This window comes from Hypanus sabinus, unplaced genomic scaffold (genome assembly GCF_030144855.1).
Source record: "Hypanus sabinus isolate sHypSab1 unplaced genomic scaffold, sHypSab1.hap1 scaffold_367, whole genome shotgun sequence".
Classification (NCBI taxonomy): Eukaryota; Metazoa; Chordata; class Chondrichthyes; order Myliobatiformes; family Dasyatidae; genus Hypanus; species Hypanus sabinus.
This window is the reverse complement of record NW_026781263.1, coordinates 139965-164498: the sequence shown is the minus strand read 5'-3', so window position 1 is coordinate 164498 and position 24534 is coordinate 139965. Positions and strand designations below refer to the sequence as shown.

General features: G+C 45.2%; 1 protein-coding gene across 1 annotated transcript in view; it reads left to right on the top strand.

The window, feature by feature from the left end:
• The window catches only part of LOC132388617 (oocyte zinc finger protein XlCOF6-like), a 288409-nt gene that overhangs the window by 140398 nt on the left and 123477 nt on the right, over window positions 1-24534 (top strand). Inside the window, exon 7 of the mRNA XM_059960991.1 lies at window positions 21536-21550. Coding sequence (XP_059816974.1) covers window positions 21536-21550 — 15 coding nt within the window. The remainder of the gene's footprint in view (window positions 1-21535; window positions 21551-24534) is intronic.

Genomic DNA, 24534 nt, shown 5'->3' with positions numbered 1-24534 from the left:
TTCAACCTCCGTCGATCGAAGGAGAAAAGGCCGAGTTCACTGAGCCTAATCTCATAAGACTTGCTCCCCAATCAAGGCAACATCCTTGTAAAGCACCTCTGCACCCTTTCTATGGCTTCCACATCTTTCCTGTAGTGAGGCGACCAGAATTGAGCACAGTACTCTACGTGGACACTGACCAGGGTCCTATATAGCTGCAACATTACCTCCCGGCTCCTAATCTCTATCCCACGGTTGATGAAGGCCTTCTTAACCACAGAGTCAACGTGCGTAGCAGCTTTGAGTGTCCTATGGACTCGGACCCAAAACTCTCTCTGATTCTCCACATTGCCAAGAGTCTTACCATTACAACTATATTCTGTCATCATATTTGAACTAGCATAATGACCCACCTTAAACTTATCAGGGTGGACTCCGTCTGCTACTTCTTAGGCCAGTTTTGCATCCTATCAATGTCCCGCTGTAACCTCTGACAGACCTCCGCACTATCTTCAACACCCCAAGCATTGTGTCATCAGCAAATTTACTAACCCATCCCACCACTTCCTCATCCAGGTCATTTATTTAAAATAAAAACGAAGAGTAAGGGCCCTAGAAAAGATCCCTAAGAAACAAACTGGTCACCGGCCTCAATGTGGAATATGGCCCGTTTACAACCACTGTTTGACTTCCGTGGGCAAGCCAATTCGGAATACATTACGCAACGTCCGATGGAATCCCATGCCTTCTTACTTTCTGAAGGAGGCTTTCATGGGGAACCTTATCAAATGCCTTACTGAGATCCATATATATAACATGCTGTGCTCCACCTTCAGCACCTCTTTTGGTACATCCTCTAAGAATTCAGTCAGGCGAGTAATGCAGGACCTGCACTTTACACAGCCATGCTGTCTATCCCTAAGGGTATTATGTCTCTCCAAATTCGCAGACATCTTGCCACTCCGGATCTTTTCCAGCAACTTGCTCACTACAGAGATACCTGAAATATGAATTAATATTTTAACCGACCCTACCTTACCAGCTGAGCGCTTTCAGTCATTTTTGTTATTATTTCGATTTCCAGTATCATTCTAATTTCTTTTTCAAAAAATCGACTACATTTTCGGATAGAACACAGTTCCAGATAGAGAAAGTTAATCTATTGGTTTGGAATTTCTTTAAAGGTCAGCGTAATTTTATCATCAGTGTCAGTATATGTTCGTACATACTGCAGTGAGATTTAGTTTGCTGAGTAGCGGACCAGATGGTGGACGGGGAAGGACGCGGATGGTCACGGGGTCTCGGGATGTGAACAGGGATAAAGATGGAGATATGCAGGGACAAAGAGGGAGCAGTCCGGTGCTGGAGACTGAGTTGAAAAAGAAACATAAAACACACACGACTCCGCCATGTTCCAGTCCGATCATGTTCCCCTCACGGTGAAACTCAGAAACCGAATCTGTGGTACCGGCGTGGCAGAAGAAATAAGCAGGGCATTTATAGTGGAATCGAGGGCATTCTGACAGACATTGGGAGTGAAACACCGTGAACATCACTATATGGAATAATGATTAATAGCGGAGAGGGTGCAGGGTGGAGAAACGGGAGCGGATCCATCCTGAATGGACAAACCAGCGTACAACGATCCTCCCATCACGAAATTGGAAAACGAGACGTAACGGAGGGAATGAAAAACAAAACGGGCGGGACATCAGTGGATTGTCCCCGACACTTCCCGAGTTCGACCGAGCGTTCATCTGATTGAATTAAAGCTGGAGCGCGTCGTACATATTTGAGAAGAATCTGATGAAGAGAAAATTCCACCTTCACAGAGTAGACAGCCAGTGAAATATATCACCAGTAACTACATGCGTATGTCAGAGCGCTAAGCTGTTGGCCGTGGTTCTACATATCGGAAAGCTGATAGCTTAAGGGGGGAAATGGCGATTGATTTAATTCTACTGCTCAAACTAGCTGGTCTCACTAGAATTTAACGAAATTGGTTAACAGTCTCAGTGGGTATTTCACCGCGTTCTTCAGCTCCTCTCTAAATTTTCTCTGAGTCACGGCGTAAATACATGTGTTGGTGCAGGAGCTGAGGATCTGCAGCATCGTCGCTGTGGAGTCTGCGATATAAATCGGATCCCTGTACGAGTAGAAAGGGATATTTGCAGCCCGTCGGTAGTAATCAAAAACCAACCGTGGCAACCACAGAAATATGAAACTACCGGTTATACTGAATAGTAAAACGACCAATTTCCTTCGGTTCTCCATCTCCGGGTCCTTGTCATTCTTTCCGGTGCTGCGGCCCCGGAGCCCCATCCGGACTTTATTAGCGGACAAAATCCGTCTGACTGTCAAAACATTGAACAATAAAATCAGAACCAACGGGAGACAAGGCATGAAAATGCGAGTAATCATCACAACTGCGGCCCAGGAGGGAGACGTATAGAAGCTCTTTGTGGACGAACAGCCATAGGAAACTCCATTAATTCTCATCGAAGGCTCTATTGTAAAGTAGTAAGGGATACTTTCTAAACAGCCCAGAACACTCACTGTCGCGATAACCACAGCCGCTGTTCTTTCGGTGCAATATTTTGTTTTCAGCTTTTCACAACAAATTGCCACAAATCTGTCACAGGTGAACGCGACTGTCATCCAGACAGAGACCCCGGTGCTTGCTATAAGCAGGCAACGAAAAACCCTACAAACGGGAGTCAAAAAGAGGAAGGAAAAACTAAAGTATATGAGAACAGTCCAGTTCAGCAGAGGGTCAGAGATAACGACCAGGAGATCGGCCGCTGCCATTCCCAGCAGGTAGCGAGTGATGCATTTGGAGAGACCGCACTTTCCCCGGGACAGGATAACAATCGCCACCAGGTTAACTGCAAGAGAGAGGGAGGGAAACAGAGAAATTACTGACTCGTCACTGAAATAGAGCCGCAGTGTGACAGAATCAGATTAGATCTTGTTCTTTTTTTGCCTCAAAGAGTGAATACCGGACACTGAACATATGAAGCGACTGGCAGTGCGCATTATCGGAGTGTCAGAGAACTTGCCGAAAATTTTGTAAATGAGTTAAACCTGGGTGAATTCCCAAACCGACCAGCGGACAGCGGCAGCAGTGAAAGATGGACGTTAAATATCCGCATCACTGGCTCCGAGCAGCACGGGAATGAAATGAAATCCACATCGGTGGTTCCCTCTGCTCACATTCCAGAAATAAATGAGCTCTTCGCCTTGTTCCGTTACCCAGTCATGCAATTCCTATGGGCAGAACAGAAGGACGGCTGGTTCCCACAGACGCAGCACAGCCCGGTGTCCTCCTGTGCAGACATTTCGATTCACAATTATCACATGACATCGAGACAGCGGAGAGGATTTCAGTCAAAGGCAGCATCTCGGCTCCAATATGGAGAGCTGCCTGCTACGAACGCAATGGGATTAATATTGTCAGCGCCTTCCGCCCATGACGGAAAAGCGGGGACTGGACAGGTGGCTGTGGAAGCAGAGCGAGAGAAACACTTCAGAACACCGGAATTAACTCGCAGTATCTGTCGTTTGCAGGTGTGACAGCGGCTTACCGGGAATCCCAACGACTGAAATAACAGGGTAGTAAATGTCTTCTATCCGCCAGATTACTGGATATCCCATTTGAGTGACACAGTGAACGCGATTGCTCTGAATTCCACAGCTCGGCAAGACACTCTGGGCTGACGTACTGCAACAGGCTCTGATTTATACAGGGGATCGATCTCCAGTGACAAGGTCCCACCTCCCACCATTGTTATTGAACAAACAAATTACATCACCGGCAGTGTCTCAGGAGCAAATACTGTAGGCATGTAACACAAACACGTCAGTATCATTGGCATTACCTCAGTCAGATCCCTCTGTGTAATTTGACCAAAATGTGTAATGAGACCAATAAGTGAACAATGAGAACTCTGCTCACAACAATCCACACTTATAGTGACAGAGGTCAGGACTGTTCCCATTTTCAATCTTGAAACTTTCACTGTGGTTTTAATTCCACAAGCATTCCGGAATCGAGGTTTCCAGCATTTTCTGCACGTTTCACTGTTACGCCTGTTGGTTTATCTACAAATAGATCCGCATTCCCCTCAGTGTGTTCTGGGTGCAGGGACACATGAAAACCCCTCCCACTCTCCTCCTGCAGACTTACATTTGATTTATTACACAGCAGCTCCACTTTGTCCGCTCAGACACAAAACCCGCCCCACCCCGTCCCACTATGTGTCATCAGATATAAAACGTACCCGGTGTGTACAGAGACACCCTGTCCAGTTCCCCATCAGACACCAAACCCACCCCACACCGTCCCACTATGTGCCATCAGATATAAAACATCCCCGCTGTCTACAGACACCCTGTCCAGTTCCCCATCAGACACCAAACCCTCCCCACCCCGTCCCACTATGTCATCAGATATAAAATATACACGTTCTGTACAGAGACACCCTGTCCAGTTCCCCATCAGACACCAAACCCACCCCACCCCGTCCCACTATGTGTCATCAGATATAAAATATACCCGCTCTGTACAGAGACACACTGTCCAGTTCCCCATCAGACATCAAACCCTCCTCACCCCGTCCCACTATGTGTCATCTGATATAAAACATACCCGCTGTGTACAGAGACACCCTGTCCAGTTCCCCATCAGACATCAAACCCTCCTCACCCCGTCCCACTATGTGTCATCAGATATAAAACATCCCCGGTGTGTACAGAGACACCCTGTCCAGTTCTCCATCAGACACCAAACCCACCCCACCCCGTCCCACTATGTGTCATCAGATATAAAATATACCCGCTCTGTACAGAGACACACTGTCCAGTTCCCCATCAGACACCAAACCCACCCCACCCCGTCCCACTATGTGTCATCAGATATAAAACGTACCCGGTGTGTACAGAGACACCCTGTCCAGTTCCCCATCAGACATCAAACCCTCCTCACCCCGTCCCACTATGTGTCATCTGACATAAAACATACCCGCTGTGTACAGAGACACCCTGTCCAGTTCCCCATCAGACATCAAACCCTCCTCACCCCGTCCCACTATGTGTCATCAGATATAAAACATCCCCGGTGTGTACAGAGACACCCTGTCCAGTTCTCCATCAGACACCAAACCCACCCCACCCCGTCCCACTATGTGTCATCAGATATAAAATATCCCCGCTGTCTACAGACACCCTGTCCAGTTCCCATTCAGACACCAAACCCTCCCCACCCCGTCCCACTATGTGTCATCAGATATAAAACATAGCCGCTCTGGACAGAGACACACTGTCCAGTTCTCCATCAGACACCAAACCCACCCCACCCCGTCCCACTATGTGTCATCAGATATAAAACAAACACGGTGTGTACAGAGACACCCTGTCCAGTTCCCCATCAGACACCAAACCCTCCCCACTCCGTCCCACTATGTGCCATCAGATGTAAACCACACCCGGTGTGTACAGAGACACCCTGTCCAGTTCCCCATCAGATACCAAACCCTCCCCACCCCGTCCCACTATGTGTCATCAGATATAAAACAAACACGGTGCGTACAGAGACACCCTGACCAGTTCCCCATCAGACACCAAACTCTCCCCACTCCGTCCCACTATGTGCCATCAGATATAAAACATACCAGCTTTGTTGAGAGACACCTTGTCCAGTTCCCCATCAGACACCAAACCCTCCCCACTCCGTCCCACTATGTGCCATCAGATGTAAACCACACCCGGTGTGTACAGAGACACCCTGTCCAGTTCCCCATCAGATACCAAACCCTCCCCACCCCGTCCCACTATGTGTCATCAGATATAAAACAAACACGGTGTGTACAGAGACACCCTGTCCAGTTCCCCATCAGACACCAAACTCTCCCCACTCCGTCCCACTATGTGCCATCAGATATAAAACATACCAGCTTTGTTGAGAGACACCTTGTCCAGTTCTCGAACAGACCTGGAGGACATCGATGTTTTCGTCATTGTGATCAGCTTCTCCATGATTAGTATTATATCTGATATCTTGAAGTCCAGATCTGTCCATGTAGACCCCCCCCCCATCTCTTAAACTGTCTTCTTTGTTGAATCTACCTGAGGAACAGTGAGAGGCTGAAATACTGTGGCGTTCAGTTAGCTGTAGGAATATAATGGGCGGATAAGTCCATTGACTGTGGGTTAAAAACGCAACCATCAACATGTATGTCTCTGGTGAGAATACAGGCATCATTGAAAAGAATATTCTCTGCCATGTATAGATTCCACTCGGTACACAGAGGTCTTCATCTGCTGCTTTAACATAAAAATACCCGTGTCCTTGTCATTCCCTCCGAGGTGCCCTTGTAGAAATAAATGCAGGATCGCCAGGTAAGGTCACATCATCAGATAAGGTCATATCAGAAACCATTATACACACACACACACACACACACACACACACACACACACACACACACACACACACACACACACACACACACACACACACACACACACACACACACACACACACACACACACACTTCCTCCAGCTCTCTTTTGCAAACACACGGCACACAAGCACATTTTCCCTCTCTCTCTCACACACACACTGTCCCCCCCTCTCTCTCTCTCTCTCTCTCTCTCACACACACACACACACACACACACTTTCTTACCGGCAAATTTACACTAGTGCATGTATTAAATTTATTGCCTCATACCCTGTCCGTTCCTTTCACTTCCTGCACTGAACCAGTGAAATAGGGTATCTTACAATTGATCTTATCATCGATAAAGGGAGAGAAGAAACAGAAGAGATCTTTCAGCAGCCGCAGTACCACGTTGTAGAAACTAGAGGGCAAAATGAATAGGGAGTAGGGAGATATCGCGTAATTACTCAGTCCACCAGACCGCTGATCATGCAGTAGACTTCAAGCCGAAAAGGAAGAGAGACTTCATATCCATTTTAAATGAAATGAAGAACTAGTGAGAGAGACCGACAGCAGTGCAGAGACAAACAACCAACGGGAGACATTCAGTCGAATAGCATGAGAGTGTGGGTTTAAATCTCCACTGAATTGTCGCCGGTATAATGTTAAAAGGTGGCTCATTTTGCACCCACCTGTCTCCGGTGCAAGGTGACAGTGCGGGGTTCATTTTTGCAGATATCATTCCCTGGAGGAATTTGAGAGTGTGGGTGGCTGTATCTGTCAGTCTCTGGTTTAGTGCGAGAGAATGCATTTTATTCTGTATCTCTCAGTCTCTGCTACAGTGTAAGAGTGTGGGTTTCATTCTGCATCTGTCAGTATCCGTTACAGTGTGAGAGTGTGGGTTCATTCTGTATCTGTCAGTCACTGCTACAGTGTGAGAGTGTGGGTTTCATTCTGTATCTCTCAGTCTCTGCTACAGTGTGAGAGTGTGGGTTCATTCTGTATCTGTCAGTCTCTGCTACAGTGTGAGAGTGTGGGTTCATTCTGTATCAGTCAGTCTCTGTTACAGTGTGAGAGTGTGGGTTTCATTCTGTATCTGTCAGTCTTTGTTACAGTGTGAGAGTTTGGGTTTCATTTTGTGTCTGTCAGTCTGTTGCAGTGTGAGAGTGTGGGCTTCATTCTGTATCTGTCAGTCTCTGTTACAGTGTGAGAGTGTGGGTTTCATTCTGTATCTGTCAGTCTTTGTTACAGTGTGAGAGTTTGGGTTTCATTTTGTGTCTGTCAGTCTCTGCTCGAGTATTACGTCTGTCGTCTCACTCCTGTACCTGTGAGTCTCTGATTCAGTCCGGTCGGGTGAATTTTCCTCTTTTTTTTCCCGCTGTTCCTCCAATTCAGGAAATACTCTGTAAATCGACTCTGTATTCCCTGAGCTATTTTTAGAAGAAGAGCCTCTTGCAGTTGGTTTACGTTAAAATTTTGAGAGTCAGTGCACTGATGAATGATGACGGTTGTATGGAGCAGTACACGTATGCGTAATAGAGTCTTATGGCAGACAGACTGTTCGGCCCAAGATCATTCTGCATGCGATTCGTTATTAAACTACATAGGGCCAACCGAACAGAATCTGATCCGCATATTTCTATGGTTTGGTAAAACAATCTCTGAAATGTTGAAATGAAATAAGAAAAATAAATATTTTAATTATGTTAATAAAATAAGTGCACAACTAAATTAACAAATTAATTGAAATAAAGCCCACAGGCGCTGCGAGTTTCCCGTTGGAGCAGCATTTATATGCATTTCTCTCATCACATTCTACTGGGGTTGTGTTGCGAGCATCCTGAGCAGCTGCATCACTGCCTGGTTCGGAAATTGCACCATCTCGGATCGCAGGATCCTGCAGCGGATAGTGAGGTCAGATGAGAAGATCATCGTGGTCTCTCTTACGCCATTTCGCATATTTACACTGCACTCTGGTTCCAGAAAGCAACCAGCATTGTGAAGGACACCACGCACCCGTCATAGAAACTCCTCTCCTTCCTGCCATCTGAGAAAAGGTATTGAAGCATTCGGGCTCTCACGACCAGACTATGTTACAGTTTCTTCCCCGCAAACTATCAGACATTTCAGTAGCCAGAGTCTGGGCTGACACTAATTTACTGCTCTCTCCCGTGCCTATTGTCTTGTTTATTATTTATTGTAATGCCTGCACTGTTTTGTGCAGTTTATACAGCCCTGGGTAGGTCTGTAATCTAGTGTAGTTTTATTCTGTGTTGTTTTTTTTTCTTTTACATAGTCTAGTTTTTGTACCGTTTCATGTAACACCATGGTCCTGAAAACAGTTGCCTCGTTTTTACCATGAACTGTACCAGCAGTAATGGTCGAACTGACAATAAAATGTGACTTGACTGGACTTGACTTGAACAGTTCTAAATTACGCCCTTCACCGTGTATTCTGCACCCTTATATTTCACTATTCTGTCACATATTCCTCAATGTGCACCTGTCCATGAATTAACTAGAGTTATTTTCCAGTCACAAATAATATAATATTCATTTCGGTTTTCTCATGACAGCCTCAGACTGCTCTGCAATATGCAATGCTTTTTTCATTGATACAATTGTGACAGCCTTGTTCCGTGCTGCACTGAGAGAGTTTGTGAGTCTGAATGCGAGGGAAGCTCAGTTTCACATTTTGAATCACCCAAAGCTGCTCACTGCAGCACGCGGTTGATGGAAGAATCCTGAGAAATTTGGCGGCACTGATTACGTCACTGATTATGTCACTGCGCAGCCGGGAATATTCCCCTCGTCAGGGACATGATGCGCGGAAGAGTTACTCCGGTGTTGCATTATACACTGTCCGATATTACAGCCATCAGTGCAGAAGAACGAGATGAATGGGGTGAATGGACCTAAGATGCTGAACAGACTGTTATCACAATGTGAACACATCACCTGGAGATGTTGGGATCATGGAACAACAGAGAACAGGAACAATCCCTGCGCTCAACAAGATACCGAATGAGACTGAACTCTGTTGACTGTACATAGCCCATCTCCGTTCATTCACTGTCTGTACATCTGCTAAGCCAACAACGTCGTAAACAACAATGTATTACCGACTGCCACACTTGAGAAATTTTCCTGGCACCCACCATTATCTGTGGAAAAAAAAAACACAAACTTGTCCGGCGCATTTCCTCTAAGCTACTCTCCTCTCGCGTTAAAAACAAACCATCACTGACTTGATATTTCTACCTTGGCCACAATAATTCTCCTTCTAGGCCTCTCATAACATTTTCAGGTTCTGCCGGATCTTCCCCACAGCCTCCGTGCTCAGGAAGGGGAGGTCGACGGAACATCCAACAGTCCTCTCGTTGACGGACCGGAAGTGGAAGGAGTGAGCAGTTTCAATTTCATTCGTGTTAACCTCTTTGAGGATCCATTCCCGGCACAATATATTGATACAGTCTCAAAGAGAGCTCGACTGCGGCTGTAGTTTATTCAGAGTTTGAGAGGAATCGGTCTGTCACGCAGGACTCTCGCACATTTCGACAGATGTACCGTGGAGAGCATTCTAACTGAAAGCATCACCGTCCGCCATGGAGGGGCCACTGCACAGGATCAGAACAGTCTGCTGGAAGATGTTTTCTCGGTAGGCTGCATCACAGGCGCTAGCCTCCCACGCACACAAGATACCGTCAAAAAACTGATGGATGCCTCAAAATGCTGCGTCCATCAGAAAAGAGCTCACCCCACCCCACTTCGCTCGCCGAGAGGGCACAGGGGCCCGACCACACACACTCAGCGTTTCAGGAGCAGCTTCTGCCCATCCGCAATCAGATTTGTGAATGGAGATCGATCCGCTGATGAAATCTTTCTCTGGATTTTTCTATTTCGTTCTTCACGACATATTTCATTTATTTCTGTAGTTAGAATAATTTATAACTGTGTTATTCTGTAATGGAATGCATGGTTACCGCATGACGACAAAAGCACGTGACACGCATACGGGTCCTGTCTGTCTGCAGCTGTGACAGACGGAATGACCTGAATGACGGGACCTTTGATGACGCTGTTTCTTTCTTGAGGAGGAGCATCCTGTAGATACTGCTCACTCCGAGAAGCGATGTGCTTGTGATGCGTTGGACTGCTTCGTTGAGAGAGTGGGGAGTGAGGGTCATCGGACACTTCGAAGCCCAGAGGCAGAAACAGGAATATGTTGGAGCAGGGCTGGGCACATCTGGGCTGTGGGTCCCAATTCAGGTCCCGTCAATTTAGGATGGATGTGGACGTATCCGTCATGCAGCCGAGAATATTCCTGGGGATATTTCCACCGCTAAGGAACCTCAGACGCAGGTAAGACCGGAAAAGCTGTTATTACTCGTCCTGGAGCAGAGAAGCCGAACAAAATGTACAAAAGCTGTGGTAAATCTAGTCAAGAGAAAGGAAGAGCTTACGAAAGGTTTAAAAAACTGGGTAATGATAGAGAGCTGGAAGATTATAACGTTAGCAGGAAGGAGCTCAAGAACGAAATTAGGAGAGCCGGAAGGGGCCATGAGAAGGCCTTGATGGACAGGATTAAGGAAAACCCCAAGGCCTTCTACAAGTATGTGAAGAGTAAAAGAAATGAGAGAATAGAACCATTCAAGTGTGACAGTTGAAAAGAGCGTATAGAACCGGGGGAGATAGCGGAGGTACTTAATGAGTACATTGTTTCAGTATTCACTACGGAGAAAGGATCTTGACGATTATAGGGATAAGCTACAGCGGACTGAAAAGCCTGAGCATGTAAATATTATGGAAAAGATGTGCTGGAGCATTTGGAAAGCATCAAGTTGGATGTCAGCTGGACTTGTTCCAAGCCTACAGCAGCAACGATCCCCAAATCATCCAACACGACATCGACGATTGCACAGTTGCTGCTTCCCGCACTCGTGCAGAACTCGTCGAATTATTCAAGTTTGCCTCCGACTTCCACCCTGCCCTCAAACTTACCTGGTCCATTTCCGACTCCTCTCTTCCCTTCTCCATCTCTGCCTTCATCTCCGGAGACAGTCTATCCACTGGTATATTTAATAAACCTACAGACTCACAGCTGTCCGGACGGTACCTCATGCCACCCCTTCTTTCAGCTCCTCCGTCCCCTCTGTATCTGCTCTCAGGCTGAGGCTTTTCATCCCAGAGCAACTGAGATGTCCTCCTTCTTCAAAGAAAGGTACTTCCTCTCCCCCAACATTAAAGCTGCCTCACCCGCATCTCTTCCATTTCACACACATCTGCCCTTACACCATCCTCCCGCCGCCCCATCACGGATAGTGTCCCTCTTGTCCTCACTTACCACAACACAATGCACATTCTGCACATAATTGTACATAACTTCCACCACCTCCAACGGGATTCCACTACCGAGCACATCTTCCCGTCCTCATGCAACTCCCGACCATTTCTGCTTTCTGCAGGGTGACTCCCTGTGTGACTCTCTTGTCCCTCCCCACTGATCTTCCTCCTGGCACTTATCATGGCAACTGAAACAAGCACAACATCTGCCCTTACACCCCCTCCCTCAGACCCCAAACAGTCCTTCCAGGTGTGGCGACACCTCACCTGCGAATCCGTTGGGGTCATCTAGTGTATCCGGTCGTTGAGAGCTCCTATATATCAGTGAGACCCAACGAAGATCGGAAGGCCCCTCCCGCTCGTCAAGCACCTGCCACGAAAAGCGATGGACTCCTCTTTCGATTCTACTTCCCGTTCCCATTCTGACATGTCAATCCGCGGCCTCCTCTACTGCCAAGACGGCGACACACAGGTTCGAGTACTGACACCTTGTATTCCTTCAGGGTAGCCTCCAATATCCTGGCATGAACATCGATTTCTCTAATGGCTGGTCATTGCCCACACTCAACCCCACAACCTCTTCACCATTCCGCATTCATGTCTCCCTTTCACAACTTCTTACCTGATTATCTCCACAACCTATATATAAATAACTATACCTCATTTCCTGAAATAATGGAAAGGCTGAACTGCTGGGAACAACAACGTTTCCAGGAAGTTCAATTTATTTAAGCGCTTGTAGAGCAGGTGTGAATTTATTTTCTGAATGTCAAAATTAATTGACCCTTTCGACTGAGCGGTAAAGACTTCTAAAATTTTTCAAAACAAAATTAGCGGGGGAGATCAAAATAACTTCCAACTGCTCTCTGAATCTGGTCTGTGTCACATCGTAGATAAAAGTATTTGCGCAGCTGCTGAAGTTCTGAATCACAGAACCCGCAAGCTGTGCCTGATAAAGCCGAATGGACGTTTCCAGGTCGATGCAGAGGCATTGCATGAGAATAAAGACCAGAGTGGTTGTCGCCCGACAGAGAAGGAAACTCGCCGACAGGCTGAAAAGCAGAATGATGGATAGTCTTCGACTCTCCATCTCCGGATCTCGCTGTTTACCGCAATTTCCCCGTCCCATCAGTCCCCTGCGGACTCTGCTCGCCGCCAGTATCTGTCTGACGGTCAGAGCATTGAGGGTCAAAATGAGGAAGAAAGGAAGTAGCGGATTCAATAGACGGTCCACCCAATAAAACCCCTCAAACGGTCCCGTGAAAGGAAGTGCAGGCCTGTTGGTACAGACCCAGTTACCATTTACCAACAAAGTTGCTCCATTCATATAGAGGAAATAAAATGGGATGTTTTTTAAACAGAAACCGACAGATATTGCAACAATCACCAGTCCTGCAACTCTGGGGATGCAGTATTTAGTTTTAAATTTAGCGCAGCAAATGGCCACAATGCGATCGAAAGTGAAAGCGACAGTAAACCACACGGAACAGTCAACGGTCACGTGACACATGACGTAGTGGAGAAGCCAGAACGGAGCGTGGTCCAGGATTCCGAAATGAAATCCGTTTGCTTGATCCATCTGGTAGAACAGGACTTCGATAATTACACCATTAGATCCGCCGCAGCCATCGCCACCAGGTAACGCGTGATGCATTTGGAGAGACCGCAGTTTCCTCGGCTGAGAATGATGATCGCCACAAGGTTAACTGCAGTGAAAAAAATAGACCAAAAATAAAAATAAACAAAATCAAACGCATTTTTTGTAGAAACACAGTTATCATTTGTTTCCTAGAAATAAAACCCATCGTTCAACTCTGCTGGACATTATCAGTGGAAGTAAAATGATACATTGTTTGTTTGAACACGTGACAGCAGCATGAAGCGATTTACAGGAGCGCATGGGTGCTTCGACCCAATATCTCCATGCTGACCGACGTGGCGATCTAATACCATTGTCCGTGATTGGTTCAGATTCGTCAAACTGTCCATGTGCACTTCAAATATTGTTAACGACTCTGTTGCTCCCGTTTCCTTTGTCAGGTTGTTCAAAACACAAAGCAACTTCTATGTGAGAAAACGTCGATCGTAATCCAGCTACATTTCTGCCCTCAATAAAATGTCACTCGGCCGAACCTCTGCCTGTAACTCAACCCCGAGAGTCCCTGCAGCATCTTTGTGAATACTGTCTGCTCTCTTTTCAGCGGACTTCTGCCTTTCATATAACAGGGCGGCCAAAACTGTTCACAGAACTCCAAGCGCGGTATCTCCAAGGAGAGGGGTAGTGTAATTGAAGTGCGCATCTACGCTTCCTTCCGAAGGTTAAACTGAACTTACAGCAAACGCACCCCTTCCGCAACTTTTCCTCGGAAAGAGTAACGGTAAACAAAGTGGCACAACGTAGGCAGGAAATTCCAGACAATTCTGATATTTCAGTAAGTGGAGACAACTTGACATGAACTTAACGTTTCAAAAGTGATATAGCAATTCGGATTGCGCAATGTGTTTCCAGAAATTCCGAATAAGAGGAAAGGGCAACTTCAAAGTTGGGGCTCAGTCAATAGATGAAGTTGCTCCACTGGGGCGTATTCCGTAAAGTGTTTTTCAACGCTATTACATCATTCACTTAACTGGGCAGAGTTCACCAACAGCAGGTCAGTTTTATTTGGAGATAATTCTGGGCAGGTCGAGATAAGAACAGTTAATTGATTACTATTTCTCAGATCTATTATGCTGTACAAGCATATTTTAATATAATGGAGGTCAATGTCGTACGAGGACGCGGGCAGACGGCTGGTTTTCCAGTCGTATTCGCGATAGCCTGTTGATGCATGCAAGATGATGCACAGTGACCGGAGAGAATGTGATCGGTTGGGCGGGAGGCATAGGGCATTGGAACATGCATGTTGTAGTTTATGTCTCACACTAGCACACATGGATATTTAATTAATTTGTTAACGAAAAAATCCTGCAAGAATTGGAGTATGTTAATCTTCAGTTCAGGTGGAAGGTCAGATAGAAGGACACCAGGCGTTTGTGATTTTGGATTTACAGCTTAAAATCCGGAGCAGGCGTTGAAGACTCGAGAAACTGAAGTGATATGTTGTTAAGTGAGAACGAATTCCATAAACCAGAAGACGCTAGAAGAGGAATTAGGTCACTCGGTCAGCCGATGCCGCCAACATGGCTGATTTATTATCCCTTTCAACGCTATTCTCCTGCTCTTCCAGAACGTTTGAAGCCCTGATTAACCCGAATGCTCTAAAACTTGGCCTTAACTGTAGTCAGTGACTTGACCTACACAACCGACTGTGCCTGTCGTGTCCACGGATTTACCGTCCCCTGGTTAAAGTTTTATTTCCCCTTTCGTCTGTGTTCCAAAGGGGCGTCACTTAATTCCAAGGCTGTCATCTCTGGATCTACACTCCTTCACTACAGGAAACGTCCTCGCTGCATCCTCTTTATGCAGATCTTCCGAATATTTAGATCTCCACTCATTATTTTAAACTGCCGCGATTACAGATTCGGAGTTATCATTTCACAGTCATTGGTCACAACGCAGTTCCTTGCGACTCGTGACACGGCGGAGAGGCCGCAGTTCAATCCCATCACGCGCAACATCCTGGAAAAATTAATAAAAGACGGGAATGTATAAAACAGGAATATAGTTTCCAAGACCGGCATTATAACGGCTCGCACTCAATGTAGGAATTGAGAAAATATATACTATGAAATTAGTTGAATGTATAAAATGGCGAATCTAAATTGCTTATAGCTTTCCTCACGTTCGACATTATTACCGTGAAGGGGCTGAAATCGTGCTATTTCAAGGGCAATTTGTATTTACTTTATGAAGTTGGGAAGGTGAACTTATGCGACGTCAAAACAAAGCGAAGTTGGGCCGAAACAAAATTATAACTCATTTATATTGTGCTGAAAGCAGTAAGCTTCCGCCAGACAGAACAAGGACAACCATCTTCCTAGTAGCAAGCTGGTAGAGCAGCCGAACTGGAACATTAATTACAGTGAAAACACGGGCCAAGGGGGAGAGGGAATGGATGTCGGGATCGGCCGCCATTGTATCATCGCTCCAAATGTGGAGGTAATGGACAATTAGAGAATGGATCGATCAGTTCTCTGTATTCGATACCCGGGTGATTTAAAGTGCGAGGTAAAACACATTTGACAGAAGGAAAATTACCAAACAATTTTACAGGAAAGCAGAGTATTTTACTGAAATAAAGGCAAAGCACATCTGATAGAAACACAGGTACTGCTTGAAAATGGAAACGTTTTCAGGGAGTTTCGTTTATTAATTTTCTCGCAAAGCAATTGTGGGTTTATCTCCATAATTGTAAATTTATTCGACGCTTTCATCTGAGCAGAGTAGTTTTCTAAAACAGTTCAAAACTAAGGTAGGGGGGAGAGCAGAAGAACTTTCACCTGCTCTCTGAATCTGGTCTGGGTCACTCCGTACATAAAAGTATTTGTGCAGCTGCTGAAATTCTGAATCACAGAACCCGCAAACTGTGCCTGAAAAAGCCGAATGGACGTTTCCAGGTCTGTGTAGAGGCATCGCATGAGAATGCAGATCAGAGTGGTTGTCGCCCAGCAGAGAAGGAAACTCGCCGACAGGCTGAAGAGCAGAATGATGGATTGTCTCAGACTCTCCATCTCCGGATCTCGCTGTTTCTCGCAATTTCCCCGTCCCTTCAGCCCCCTGCGGACTCTGCTCGCCGCCAGTATCTGTCTGACGGTCAGAGCATTGAGGGTCAAAATGAGGAAGAAAGGAAGTAGCGGATTCAATAGACGGTCTACACAATAAAACCCCTCAAACGATGGCGAGAAAGGCACTACAGGTCTACTGAAACAAATCCAATTACCCCTCACCAACAACGCTATTCTTTCCATATACATGAAATAAAATGGTATGTTTTTAAAAAAGAAGCCGAGAGATAGTGCGCCCATCACCAAACCCGCAATTCTGGGGGTGAGGATTTTGCTTTAAAAGTAGGCGAGCAAATGGCCACAAAGCGATCGAAAGTGAAAGCGACAGTAAACCACACGGAACAGTCAACGGCCACGTGACACAGGACGTAGTGGACAAGGCAGAACGGAGCGTTGTCCAGGATCCGTAATTAAATCGGTATGCTCGACCCATCTGGTAGAACAGGAATTCGATAATCACCACCATTAGATCCGCCGCAGCCATCGCCACCAGGTACCGCGTGACGCATTTGGAGAGACCGCAGTTTCCGCGGCTGAGAATGATGATCGCCACAAGGTTAACTGCAGTGACAAAAAAAAGACCAAAAATTAGAATTTTAAAAAATCTAACACATTTTACGTGGAGATACAGCCATGATCTGTTCCCTTGAAGTAAAATCCGTTGTTCATCTCTGCTGGACATTATCAGTGGAAGTAAAGAATACCCGTGTTTTTGCGGTTTGTTTGAAAGCCTGACCGCAGCACAAAGCGCTTTACAGGAGCACCTGCTGCATTGTCTCCTCACGTTCACCGATGCAGCAGCGATGAGTAGAGTCCAAGAATGATAGATCACAGAAACGCTCCCTTCGGCCCATATCTCCATGCCGACCGGCACGGCCATCTGAGCTGATCGCGTTCGTTCGCGTTTGGATCACATCTCTCTAAGGCTTTCGCATTTCTCAAACTGTCCAGGTGTATTTTAAATATTGTTAACGACTCTGTATCGCCCATTTCCTTTGTCAGGCTGTTCAATACACAGAGCAACTTCTGTGTGAGAAAACGTCGCTCGGAATCCAGCTACATTTCTGCCCTCTGATCTTAAATCTACCCCCCTTTGTTCACGATTACCCAACCACACGGAGATGAATGACTGTATCAATACATTATCGTGGCTTTATGCACCTCTATCAAGCCATCCGCGAATTGCCTGCCTCAAAGAATACAATGCCACTCGGCCGAGCCTCTCCCTGTAACTCAAGCCCTGGAGTTCCGGCAGCATCTTTGTAAATATTCTTTACATTCCGTTCAGCGTACATCTGCCTTTCCTATAACAGGGCGACCAAGACTGTTCACAGAACTACAAGCGAGGTATCTCCATGGAGAGAGGTAGTGTAATTGAAGTGCGCGTCTACGCTTCTTTCTAGAGGCTTTAGTTATTATTCGATTGCAAGGTCAGATTCTGAAACCAAGATCTCGCACCCCAGCAACCTTCGGGGACAAACCTTTGCTCTGAGCAGAACAATGTTACCCGGTCTTAAAAGTGCTCGGCACTTGTAATGTTTTTCTTATATTTGGAATATCCATGTCAAACAATGACAAAACACAACACAACACAGGTAAAGGCTGTCAGGCAGTCACCCCTGACAGGGAGTATGCCAACGTGAAATGTTCTGACTGAACGGCGTTGGTGGTTTCTGTCTTTATTGTGACCATTTTTGACAGTGTTGCAACCTGAAATAATGACAACACAAATAGGTTGAAGCTCTAAAATGTTCCAATGTAAATGTGGTACGTTTAGTATTTAGCACATTTATGGATTATATTCAGTAATACAGTAAATTTCACGGTATTTCATAATTATATTAACAATGATTTCAAAACAATATTTACAGAGTGACACATTTCAGTTCTGGCGCAGCTGCGTACCCGCGCATCTGCGAGTGAACAGTGCTGATACCAAAAAAACATAGATCAAAATTTGAGACTGGAAAAACTTGGGAATTGTCAAAGAGTAGAAAATGGATCGTCCTTCAATTGAACAGCACTGGGAGGGGAAAATAGAAGGGGGAAATGAGTTTACCTTTCAGAAAGATGGAAGAGAAATTTTTGGTGGAAATTGGTAAATTTGCACTTGGGCGCTCAGCCGCTGGAAGATGCGTGCGCGAGTGTTTGTGGAGCGACAAGAGTCTATGGATCACAGCCGTGGCGGCGCATCGATTATGGTGAAATGGAATCCCACCGCACGGCCCCGCCATTGGAATCCCTGTCTTTAGACGAGTCTCTTTCAGCCTTCCCTAACAAGCCGGCCTCGGTAACGAAGCACACGACACTACTGAGTTGCTGTAAAGCCTCATTTGTTTCATAAATGTCCTTTAGGGATGGAGAATATTCGCCTTTATCTGGATTTTATGTGACTGTAGACCCAAGAATGCTGTGGTTTGCACCACTAATCATCATTTGATCGGGAAAATTAGAGAGACCGTAATAATATCAGTATTGTCTGCGATGCTCACTTCCCGTGAACCTGAATTAGAACAGGGAACAGAATTTCACAAGTTGAAATCAAAGCTATTTACTGTGAGTTTAAACGCCAATCTACTGCTCACGTGACAGGGTTGGAAGGAATGAGGTCCGCTAATGACGGGAGGCTTTGCTAGACATGGGTTGTTTGTGTGGTGTCTGTACAGTTCGAGGTCTCACGTCACAAATGATAAGATTACAGGCAGTTCCAGTGACAAGACTGCATGAACCAGGTTAAAATATTAACAGGACAGGAGATTGAGAGGAACGAGACAGCGTTTTAGGAATTTTTAATAAACACCGATTAAAATCAAATCAGCAGTAGCTGAGAGTGGAGGGAGGTCTCTGTTTCTGTATAAGTAACGAAAGGCACTTACCCGGGATACCGACAATTATAACCACTGTGTAACAAATAGCCATCTATTCAAGCATTGTTAATCCAAGGCTGTTAGTATTTGCAATTCTTTTCGGAATATTTCCAAATTCTAAATATCATAAAAGTTATAAATAGCTACTAAGTAAACTCAAACAGCTATAACAACGCCCAGAGAGGAAATTTCTTTTACGCCTGCAGAGTAAAACTCTTCACCGATCACACGTTGTTGAGAGTCCACCGCGTCTGGATGTTTCCGTCCTCAATGTAGCTGAAGCACAGAATGACATTCTTTTATAGAATAATAGGTTACTTATGATGAAAACAACTTGTACATTACTACTATTTACTACTAATAATCGCAACTAATTAGCCATTATTTTTCTGTTTTAGCGAACCGTAATGCCAATGGGGAAATAATACGCCTTATTTCATTGAACTGAAAACAACACCAGTCTTGTAGTCTCAAGGGACGGCTAACGCTGGGACTACCTCACCTTTGCCCAGTAACTCGTTTTATTGCACATGTTAAATACAGCAAAATAATACAGAAAGACGTGGCAAAAGTAAAGGCAAACAAAATGAGATAACAGTAAATTTCACTTTTGCCCAGTAACAAGCCTTATTGCATTTCGTTGTAGCTGTCGTTCCTGTCATCGGTGAAGACACAGTGGATGTAGGAACTGTTTACAGCGTCACCTCTCTGTGGGAGTGTGGAAGATGTTGTGCAGTGGTGCATTGGGGCCACCCGGTGGTCCGTGTGTCCGTATGTGTTGCTATTGTAGTGGCTATGAAGCTGGTATTGTGGCGGTGAAAAGTACTCGGTGTGAGCCATCATATTACTCATCATTGCAGATCCCTCAGCAACAGAGTTAGTCAGTTTTTCAATGTTCGTCATCAGTCGGGTCAAACAATCCATGAACTCCCTGTCGGTTGCCTCCATACGCTCCAGTGTTTGCTTTTTTTAAGTCCTCCTGCGCGCGAGCCAACAGCTGTCCGTCGTTTGGCAATTTCCTTTTAGGTTTTTCTAGTCGGACAAACGCGCAGCAAATCCTTCACGGCGAGGTTCGACACCAAACATGTCGCTTGATTATGTGAATGCGTCCGACGCATGCCCAGTAGGAGGAGATTCGCCCAACTAACCATTTTAATGTGGATGGAGGTACTTTCTAAAACGCCTGGTGTGGACGCCTATCGTTATTAGACGAAACCGGCGTTTTCAAAATTATCCGGTATAATGTGGACGAAGCTTCTGATTCACTTACTTTGCTACGGTGACTTTTTCCAGGATATGATACATTTACATCAATATTTTGTTTTTTGGCGCAATCCCTCATTGTTTGCACTGTCACCGAGTCAGTTGCAAACACAGATGTTGGCAAGTATGAGGCGCGAAATGCAAACCAATTACCCCAGCATTACAGACATTATCCGCTGCTGTAACAGAGAGAGAGAAAAATAGTAAGCATTGTATCAAAATCGGTGTAAATGCAAATGTACCAGTAAAGATATTACTGAGTCACCAGGTTGGATTTCAGAAAGAAATTGATTCAGGGAAAAAGTGCGTATTAGGTGCTAAAGTTACGTATGTAAGTGTGTACCTCTAATACATCTTATAACGTATCTGTTTAAAATTTCCTACTCGTTCTGTGGATTTTGAAACGGTGAAGTAACGGACAAAGCCGATGATGAATCCACACGAGGAACAGTGAGATGCTGAACAACTGTGGCGCGCAATTCGCTGTTGGTATACAATGGGCTGATAAGGCAGCCATTCACTGTCCTGTTGGTTACGAGCACAACCATCCACACCTTTCCCCCTGGTGGGAATACCGGCATAATTTAAAAGAATACTTTCTGCCATCTATCGATTCCAAACCGATTCGTTTCATGGTCGAACGTAAAAATGCCCGTGTTCTTGGCGTTACCTTCGCGGTGCCGTGCAGAAATAAATGCAGGACCGACAGGTAGGGCCACACCATCACACAAAGCCATATTAAAAGCCATTAATAGCAAACACACAGGCAAATGAACGTCAGCACATGCATTAAATTCTTTGTCGATCTCCCAGTTCATGACTTTCTCATCCCAGTCGGAACGCGTTGAACACGATATTTCACGGTGGAGTCAGAATATCGATTTAAGGATTGAAGAAACAAAAGCGACATTGAAACAGCTGCAAGGCCATTTTGTAGCAACAAGGATTATTCAGAGCAGAATGAAAGAAAAAGAACAAAAAATTGGCAGAACAGTGTCATTGGCCAGTCTGCCAGAGAGAGGAAAGGATGGAGCATGCAGTTGGCTACAAGGTGAAAATGAAGAGAGGGTTACAGTGCTACAGTGTGAGAGTGTGGGTTTCATTTTGTATCTGTCAGTCTCTGCTACAGTGTGAGAGTGTGGGTTTCATTTTGTATCTGTCAGTCTCTGCTACACTGTAAGAGTGTGGGGTTCATTCTGTATCTGTCAGTCTCTGCGACAGTGTGAGTGTGTGGGTTTCATTCAGTGTTTGTCAGTCTCTGCTACAGTGTGAGAGTGTAGGTTTCATTCTGTATCTGTCAGTCTCTGTTACAGTGTGAGAGTGTGGGTTTCATTCTGTATCTGTTAGTCTCTGCTACAGTGTGAGAGTGTGGGTTTCATTTTCAATTTGTCTGCCTCGGCTCCAATGTTAAGTTTGCCGTCTCAGTCCTTTACAAGTGAGACTCTGATTCAGTTTAAGCGAGAGTATTTTTTCTCATTCTTTCCCGCTGTTCCGCGAACCCTGTAAATACTCTTAAAATACACTCTGTATTTCCTGAGCTATTGTTAGAACACGAGTTGCTTGCAGTCGGTTTATGTTATAATTGTGAGATGGACCGTGCACCAATGAATGATGACGGCTGTATCCATCAGGACATTCAGCATCGTAGAGTCATATGGCAAACAGACTATTCGTTACTGAACCACTTAGAGCCAATTGAGCAGCACGTGATCTGTCTGTGGTTTGGCAAACCAACCTCTTAAATGTTTAATGAAAATAATCAAATTAAGTAAATACATTAATTTATATAAATAAGTGAGTAATTAAATTAATAATTTGATTGAAGTCAGACCAACCGAGGTAGAGCGTTTTATGTTCCAGCATCATTTGTATGAATACATTTCCTCTCAGCAAATCCAAATTGTTACCTTCACCGTGTATCTGCTCTCTTATGTTTGCCGATTCTGTCACATTTTCCTCAATGTGCACTAGACCATGAATCTATTCGAGTTATGTTCACCTCATAAATAATATAATATTCATTTCGGATTTCTTAAGATAACTTCATACTTGTCTGCAAATGCCATGAATTTTCCATTGCTAAATGTATGTCTCCGTAGTTCTGTGCAGCACTGAGAGAGTTTCTGAAAAGGAATGCGAGGGAAGGACAAGCTTCACATTTGGAATAATCCAAGTTCCACATTGCAGCATCCGGTTCATTGATGACGTCCTGAGAATTTGGCGTCACTGGTTACGTCACAGCTCAGCCGGGAATGTTCCGCTCGTCAGGGACAGGGTGGACGGAAGAGAAGGCTCCTGTGTTGCAAGACACCTTGTCCTATATGACACAGTACTGAAGAACGAGATGAATGGAGGAGAATAGATAGCTGATAATTAATAGATTGATATTACAATCTGAACACGTCAGCTGGAGATGTTGGGATCCTGGGAACAGTAGAGAACAGGAACAAGCCCTTTGACTCCCTACTTCTGCGCTGAACAAGGTACCTAATGAGATTAAACTCTGATGACTGTCAATGACCCGTCTCCCTTCATTCACTGCATACTTATGTGCTTTGACTGAATATTTACCGTTATGGGAAGCTAGAGGTTATATCTCAAAAGATGGCAAACCTGTACCATCAGCTCCCATTTTGAAGTAAATATTTGAGAAGGGAAGTGGAAACACTTATGAATTAAACAAGAAGGTTAAGGCTCATTTACAGACTACCCCGGAAGGGAGCAGGAAGACTGGTGGGTTCGGCGAACCAGAATCAATCTGGGTGGTGAAAGCGAATCCAGATGTAGAGCTAGGGATGACGGAGAAACCAGCAAACTGTACAGATATAGACTTAGTCATGACTCATTAACAGGGTCAGGAATTAGCAAAGATACAAAGAGGCGAAGATTCTGAAGAGTTTGGGAAATATAGAGGCATACAGGCACGGAATCGGGTTGTACTTAATAATGGTAAATTTGTGGTGCCAAAATGGCGAAAAAGAATCAGGTGAGGTACTGGCACCATGACATTTGTGGGCATCAAGGATCAGAGAGAACTATGGAACAGTTGAAGAAACTGTGTTGGTGGCCGAAATTGCGATGAGATGTACAATATTATTATAAGAATTGTTTGATTTGTGCCCAGTGATAACATAGATAAATCGGCTAGGGAAGCAGTTTTGAGACAAGTCCCGTAGAAGTACCACGTGTTAATCCGCAGGTTTATTTTGTTGCTTCTTCACCTCCATCGCCTGGAGGACTGAAATAAATCCATGAGATAGTGGTAGCGGTCAACAAGTGGATACAGGTTTCCACAACTAGATCATGAAAACTGCTGATGTTACAGCCAGGATTTTGTCCGAGAGAGTTTTTCCCGTTGGGGACTGCCATGGACCCTAGAATCAGCTCATGGTCCCCGCTACACTACAGAGGTGACATGAAATATAATGAAACTGTTTGGGGTAAAACGAAAGTTCCATATTCTCTATCGAGCACAATACCGCGATTGTTGAACGGATAAACTGGACTTTAAAGACAATGTTGTCTAAAACGGCTAAACGGCTCCTGGGTAAGTGTCTTACACTATGTTCTTATGATAGTCCTCGTCATAGAAGCATCCCCTCCTGCATTTGCACGTTATAAGTTGACAATTCGTAGAAAAATGCAAGTGTTAGTATTCCTGTTTGTCTAGACTTATCACTGGCATTGGAAAGGACAAATGCAAGCAGCAATTAATTGAACCTATTAAGGAGGCCCATTATGATGCCGTCCATAATACGTGACAGAAAAAACGGCAGAGCGAAGCTTGTTTCAAGGTGCAAGCAAAACCGCGGGCGTTGGAAATAGGACAGAAGGTTCTGATGACATTGCATCAGCAGAGCCCCTTTACACCTTCCAGATTTGTCGGCACCGAGCCAGTCCATCAGCATATCGAATCC